Raw genomic sequence first — 7500 nt, 5'->3', positions numbered from 1 at the left:
AAATCTAGTAGTAGTAGCAGTACTGTAGTAGTTGTAGTAGTAGAAGTAGTAGTAATAGTAATACTGTAGTACTACTGTTGTAGTAGTAGTAGTAGTAGTAGTAGTAGTGGTAGTAGTAGTAGTAGTACTGTAATAGTAGTAGTAGTAGCAGTACTGTAGAAGTTGTAGTAGTAGTAGTAGTCATAATATTAATACTATAGTAGTACTTCTGTAATAGTAGTAGTAGTAGTAGTAGTGTAGTAGTAGTAGTAGTAGTAGTAGTATTAGTAGTAGTAGTATTGAAATAGTTGTAGTAGTACTGTAGTTGTAGTAGTAGTAGTAGTATTGAATTTGTAGTAGTAGTAGTACTGCAGTAGCAGTACTAGTTCTGTGGTAGTAGTAATGGTATTGTAGTAATGGTGTAGCAGGGTAGTAATGTAATAGTAATGTAAGATGGAGCAGATCAAGGAGAACCGCCATGCCAACCTGGCAGCCATGATGGAACGCCTGCAGGAGAAGGTGTGTTCTAGAATTAGAATGATAGAACTAGAATGAAAATAGAGACTTCATTCTAAGAGACCACTAGGGGTGCATCCTGCCTGTGTAAGCTACAGCTCTAACTTCCTGTCCAGTGTGGATGTTAACTTCCTCCTCTCTATCTGTGGTGTCTGTGACCTGTGTTTCAGGAGAGACACGCAGCCGTGGTGCGCAGGAACAAAGAGCTGAGGGAGGAGCTGACAGCGTGAGCCCCACCTCTCCCCAACATCCACCAATCACGTCCCCCAACCCAGCCTCACCCCTGGAAACTCCACAGCAGACAGCAAGCCCTGGAGTCCTGGAAGGTGGAGGACTTCACTACCAACACACTACACCACCCACCCTGACCCATCCACACACACACACACACACACACACACACACACACACACACACACACACACACACACACACACACACACACACACACACACACACACACACACACACACCACACCACACACACACCACAAACACACACCGAACACACACCACACCACACACACCACACACACACACACACACACACACCACACCACACACACCACACACACCACACACACACCACACCACACACACCACACACACACACACACACACACACCACACCACACACACTACACACACACACACACACACACACACACACACACACACACACACACACACCACACCACACACACACCACACACACACACCACACACACACCACACACACTCACACACACACACACACCACCAGTATTAACAGTATTTTCCATTAGATAATTAATGATTTATTTTTTCCGAAGTGGAAAAAAATCAACAACATGAAAACATGGGTATTATTTTGTAAATACTTCATTTTTGTATCTATCTTGATGGGTAGGCTAGGCTGATTGAGCACAAACAAGTGTATCAAATGCACTGTGTTGTACAATTTCAAATGTTTCTTTTGTTATCTAATTATTTATTGGTTCTTGAAATTTGAATGTACAATCATTTCTTTGTGAAAGTCTTTTCTGGTGTTGTGAGTTGGTTGTTAGCTGACGTTTGCATTGTTTTCTGATGATGTCAGTTTCTGTGTCTTTGTGAAGAATGTTAACAGGTAGTGAACTCAGACTCCTGACAGCGCATCCCATTTTATCACCTCACACACACACTCACGGACGCACGCACGCACACACACACATACACTCACGGACGCACGCACGCACACACGCACGCACGCACGCACGCACGCACGCACGCACACACACACACGCACGCACGCACGCACGCACGCACACACACACACACACACACACACACACACAATTACACACATGCTGTGAACTCACATTAAAAATCTGCCAAACTCTTGGCTTAAAATGTCCACATGTCCTCAAATGATCTTGAGGTAGCTTGAACAAGAGAGGTGATTGGTCCTCTTTAACAATGTGTCTCCAGAGGGAGCAGCTGTTTATCACTTCCTCCAGACTGACCCCTGACTATATATGGCAGCCTGTTCCCTATAAAGTGCACTGCTGTTGACCAGTGTAGTGCAGAAAAAAAGGGTATAGTGTTCCATTTGGGATGCAGGCCAGGTGATTAACTTTAGCTTACTCATGTCTGATATGTCCATGGAATCTGGAGACTTGAATGTTATGATGACATCATAGAGCCACCATACATGACATCATAGAGCCACCATACATGACATCCTGGCCAGTAGAATGTTCTATAGCCCCCTTTCCTTTATCTTGACAGACATGTTCGCTCTAAGTCTACGTGTGTGTGTGTGTGTGTGTGTGTGTGTGTGTGTGTGTGTGTGTGTGTGTGTGTGTGTGTGTGTGTGTGTGTGTGTGTGTGTGTGTGTGTGTGTATGTGTGTGTGTGTGTGTGTGTGTGTGTGAGTGTGTGTGTGTGTGTGTGTGTGTTTCAAGTGAGGTGTCATATCTCTCTGGTAGTTCCATACATAGAGAATGGATACTCCACATTCAGCACACTACAACTACTCTGTTTAAACATGTCACAACGATCTGCCTGCATCCTCCACAAGCTGACTACTACAGTACAAGTGTTCTCCCTCCATGTGTCTCAAGCTTCGCTGAATAAAGCTCTGGGCTTCTGTCAACATGACATATACCATCTCATTATTTTCTGTGCTAAAGACAAGGGAACATGTAAACTGCCAAATAAAAGAACCAATGACCTAAACATGTTGAGTGGTTGATGTTTTAGGAATGACTGTCCTGCTGTCGATAAGAGACGTTGAGTAGGCTACTGCCAGTGATGTCAGTAGAACAGGGTTTCCCTAACTCGGTCCTGGGGACTGAACGTTCCCTTGGGGGCCCCGGGACCCAGTTTGAGAAACCCGGAAGTAGACTATCACCCATTATTTGATTTCCTTTTCTTTTTAAATGCTCCCAATTGTAGCTGGTTATTGGGACAAACAAAACAATGTAAATCACACTTGTCTTAATCTGGATTTATTGTGTTGAATGTAGAGCAACATGAGCAGAGTGGAGTTTGGTCCCACATCAAGGCATCAGGGACTGTTTACAGGCTTGCTGGGTTAGGTACTGTAACCCTGGGTTACTGTAGAATACATGGTGGGCAGCAAACCAATCAGGGAGGAGGAGGCAACTACTCATTAACCGAAAATATCAGAAAATGGCTGATAAACAGATTTCTTTAATTCTTCAAATGCATTTCTGAGCATTCTTGGAATCTCTGAAATAAGTTCAACTGCATTCTCAACTTCCTTCGCAATTTGATCTTCTAAGAGTGGAGTTGTGTCGAGACAGAGATCTTTCTTTGGATCGATGAATTTCGCTGGTGGCAGACTGAGACAATCCACCTGTTTATTATAGAAGTCCAGTTCAGTAGCAGTGAGCTCCCTTCTCCTACTGTAGAGTGTTAGAGAGGTGTAGGTCTTCCCATCCTCATCCCATCTCTCCAGGGTCAGGAGGCAGTCTGAGCACGTTGTCAGGAGAACCTCAGTAACAGGGATGGGGCCCACTGAGGTCCATGTGCTATTGTCATGCAGAGTAAAGTTAGAGTTGATCCTGGAGCATCCGAATCCAAAAGTATTTTGATGTGGAATACCGAAGCCAAGGAACTGGGCGATGTCAAGAATGTTGTTCTGGGTACTGACCGGCACAGAGACCTCTATCCAGGCACTGTGTAATAAGGTATACAGTATTTGTTCCCAGAAAGGACGGTCTGAACTCTCAGCAATATACACCCACTTCCCCAGAGTCTGCAAGATGGAAAGGCAGATAGACAATAACTGGGTTAGACGTACGGACAGACAGACAGACAGATGACAGACAGACGGACGGACATACACAGATGGACGGACTGACAGACAGATGACAGACAGACAAACAGACTGATGACGGACCGGCAGACAGATGACGGACAGACAGATACACGGACAGACAGACAGACAGACAGACAGACAGACAGACAGACAGACAGACAGACAGACAGACAGACAGACAGACAGACAGACAGACAGACAGACAGACAGACAGACAGACAGACAGACAGACAGACAGACAGGTGGATGGATAGACAGACAGTGCAGTTCAGGAGATAGTACCTGATTGACACTGCTCAGCTCCAGTGGTCTCAGGAGATCCTCACAGGTTAAAGGGGCCGCCTGGGAGCCACTCACTGAGAGAAGGCCCAGGACAACAGTGACACACACAGCCAGCATCATATCTCAATATGTCTCACTCACTATAATGAATCTCCCTGTGTCTCTGTACAGTAAGTCTGTCTCACTCACTATAATGAATCTCCCTGTGTCTCTGTACAGTAAGTCTGTCTCACTCTGCCTGTTGATGTTTCAGTGATGCGAAGGATAGTTCCAGTCTTTATATGATCTAATGTTTGCTCTCCTCTGCCTTTCATGGTAGTACAGATCAGATGTCAGGGACATGTACTGTTTGTTCTGTCTGGCAGAGGAGGCTGGTATGAGGATCTATAGGAGGACGGGCTCATTGTAATGGCTGGAATGGGATAATTGGAACGGTATCAAACACATCAAGCATATGGAAACCGTGTTTGACTCCATTCCATTTCACTACATTCCAGCCAATACAATGAGGCCGTCCTCCTGTAGCTCCTCCCTGCTCTGCTGTCTGGGTTCACAGTTCCACCACTGTTGCTAAATCTAAACAAGACAAAGTCCCACTCCTAATCTCGTGTGGGCAGACTACATAACATAAAATGAGTATCTGACGCAATTATGCAACATTTTAGTTGTGAGTTTCTGAAGTTTCTGAAATCAAATCACATTTTAATTTGTCACATGCGCAGAATACAACAGGTGTAGTAGACCTTACAGTGAAATGCTGAATACAACAGGTGTAGTAGACCTTACAGTGAAATGCTGAATACAACAGGTGTAGTAGACCTTACAGTGAAATGCTGAATACAACAGGTGTAGTAGACCTTACAGTGAAATGCTGAATACAACAGGTGTAGTAGACCTTACAGTGAAATGCTGAATACAACAGGTGTAGCAGACCTTACAGTGAAATGCTGAATACAACAGGTGTAGTAGACCTTATAGTGAAATGCTGAATACAACAGGTGTAGTAGACCTTACAGTGAAATGCTGAATACAACAGGTGTAGTAGACCTTACAGTGAAATGCTGAATACAACAGGTGTAGTAGACCTTACAGTGAAATGCTGAATACAACAGGTGTAGTAGACCTTACAGTGAAATGCTGAATACAACAGGTGTAGTAGACCTTACAGTGAAATGCTGAATACAACAGGTGTAGTAGACCTTACAGTGAAATGCTGAATACAACAGGTGTAGTAGACCTCACAGTGAAATGCTGAATACAACAGGTGTAGTAGACCTTACAGTGAAATGCTGAATACAACAGGTGTAGTAGACCTCACAGTGAAATGCTGAATACAACAGGTGTAGTAGACCTTACAGTGAAATGCTGAGTACAACAGGTGTAGTAGACCTTACAGTGAAATGCTGAATACAACAGGTGTAGTAGACCTTACAGTGAAATGCTGAATACAACAGGTGTAGTAGACCTTACAGAGAAATGCTGAATACAACATGTGTAGTAGACCTCACAGTGAAATGCTGAATACAACATGTGTAGTAGACCTTACAGTGAAATGCTGAATACAACAGGTGTAGTAGACCTTACAGTGAAATGCTGAATACAACAGGTGTAGTAGACCTTACAGTGAAATGCTGAATACAACAGGTGTAGTAGACCTTACAGTGAAATGCTGAATACAACATGTGTAGTAGACCTCACAGTGAAATGCTGAATACAACATGTGTAGTAGACCTTACAGTGAAATGCTGAATACAACAGGTGTAGTAGACCTTACAGTGAAATGCTGAATACAACAGGTGTAGTAGACCTAACAGTGAAATGCTGAATACAACAGGTGTAGTAGACCTTACAGTGAAATGCTGAATACAACAGGTGTAGTAGACCTTACAGTGAAATGCTGAATACAACAGGTGTAGTAGACCTCACAGTGAAATGCTGAATACAACAGGTGTAGGTAGACCTCACAGTGAAATGCTGAATACAACAGGTGTAGTAGACCTCACAGTGAAATGCTGAATACAACAGGTGTCGTAGACCTTACAGTGAAATGCTGAATACAACAGGTGTAGTAGACCTTACAGTGAAATGCTGAATACAACAGGTGTAGTAGACCTTACAGTGAAATGCTGAATACAACAGGTGTAGTAGACCTTACAGTGAAATGCTGAATACAACAGGTGTAGTAGACCTTACAGTGAAATGCTGAATACAACAGGTGTAGCAGACCTTACAGTGAAATGCTGAATACAACAGGTGTAGTAGACCTTACAGTGAAATGCTGAATACAACAGGTGTAGTAGACCTTACAGTGAAATGCTGAATACAACAGGTGTAGTAGACCTTACAGAGAAATGCTGAATACAACATGTATATTAGACCTCACAGTGAAATGCTGAATACAACATGTGTAGTAGACCTTACAGTGAAATGCTGAATACAACAGGTGTAGTAGACCTTACAGTGAAATGCTGAATACAACAGGTGTAGCAGACCTTACAGTGAAATGCTGAATACAACATGTGTAGTAGACCTCACAGTGAAATGCTGAATACAACAGGTGTAGTAGACCTCACAGTGAAATGCTGAATACAACAGGTGTAGTAGACCTTACAGTGAAATGCTGAATACAACAGGTGTAGTAGACCTTACAGTGAAATGCTGAATACAACATGTGTAGTAGACCTTACAGTGAAATGCTGAATACAACAGGTGTAGTAGACCTTACAGTGAAATGCTGAATACAACAGGTGTAGTAGACCTTACAGTGAAATGCTGAATACAACAGGTGTAGTAGACCTTACAGTGAAATGCTGAATACAACAGGTGTAGTAGACCTTACAGTGAAATGCTGAATACAACAGGTGTAGTAGACCTCACAGTGAAATGCTGAATACAACAGGTGTAGTAGACCTTACAGTGAAATGCTGAATACAACAGGTGTAGTAGACCTCACAGTGAAATGCTGAATACAACAGGTGTAGTAGACCTTACAGTGAAATGCTGAGTACAACAGGTGTAGTAGACCTTACAGTGAAATGCTGAATACAACAGGTGTAGTAGACCTTACAGTGAAATGCTGAATACAACAGGTGTAGTAGACCTTACAGAGAAATGCTGAATACAACATGTGTAGTAGACCTCACAGTGAAATGCTGAATACAACATGTGTAGTAGACCTTACAGTGAAATGCTGAATACAACATGTGTAGTAGACCTTACAGTGAAATGCTGAATACAACAGGTGTAGTAGACCTTACAGTGAAATGCTGAATACAACAGGTGTAGTAGACCTTACAGTGAAATGCTGAATACAACATGTGTAGTAGACCTCACAGTGAAATGCTGAATACAACATGTGTAGTAGACCTTACAGTGAAATGCTGAATACAACAGGTGTAGTAGACCTTACAGTGAAAT

General features: G+C 43.0%; 2 protein-coding genes across 2 annotated transcripts in view; one reads left to right on the top strand and one right to left on the bottom strand.

Annotated features, from left to right (window-relative positions):
* The window catches only part of LOC149984344 (stathmin-2-like), a 13112-nt gene extending 11992 nt beyond the window's left edge, over positions 1 to 1120 (top strand). Inside the window, exon 5 of the mRNA XM_090220509.1 lies at positions 666 to 1120. Coding sequence (XP_090076635.1) covers positions 666 to 725 — 60 coding nt within the window. The 3' untranslated portion in view covers positions 726 to 1120. The remainder of the gene's footprint in view (positions 1 to 665) is intronic.
* A 1829-nt stretch (positions 1121 to 2949) lies between these two features.
* Positions 2950 to 4316, bottom strand: LOC149984343 (uncharacterized). Its single transcript, XM_090220503.1, has 2 exons — positions 4084 to 4316; positions 2950 to 3738 (listed from the first exon to the last, which is right to left on the bottom strand). The coding sequence occupies exons 1-2, from the start codon at positions 4201 to 4203 to the stop codon at positions 3130 to 3132; spliced, it is 729 nt and encodes a 242-aa protein (XP_090076629.1). The 5' UTR covers positions 4204 to 4316; the 3' UTR covers positions 2950 to 3129.
* Between the last annotated feature and the right edge of the window lie 3184 nt (positions 4317 to 7500).

This window comes from Oncorhynchus mykiss, chromosome 3 (genome assembly GCF_057628025.1).
Source record: "Oncorhynchus mykiss isolate SJ-2025 chromosome 3, ASM5762802v1, whole genome shotgun sequence".
NCBI lineage: Eukaryota > Metazoa > Chordata > Actinopteri > Salmoniformes > Salmonidae > Oncorhynchus > Oncorhynchus mykiss.
Note: the sequence above shows the minus strand (reverse complement) of the source record. Positions and strands in the feature narration are given on the sequence as shown.

Excerpts from the sequence above, each read along its gene's own strand:
- LOC149984343 (XM_090220503.1), bottom strand. The coding sequence starts at position 4,203 with ATGATGCTGGCTGTGTGTGTCACTGTTGTCCTGGGCCTTCTCTCAGTG. Across the intron at positions 3,739-4,083 it reads AGCTGAGCAGTGTCAATCAG|ACTCTGGGGAAGTGGGTGTA; the intron begins GTACTATCTCCT and ends TCCATCTTGCAG.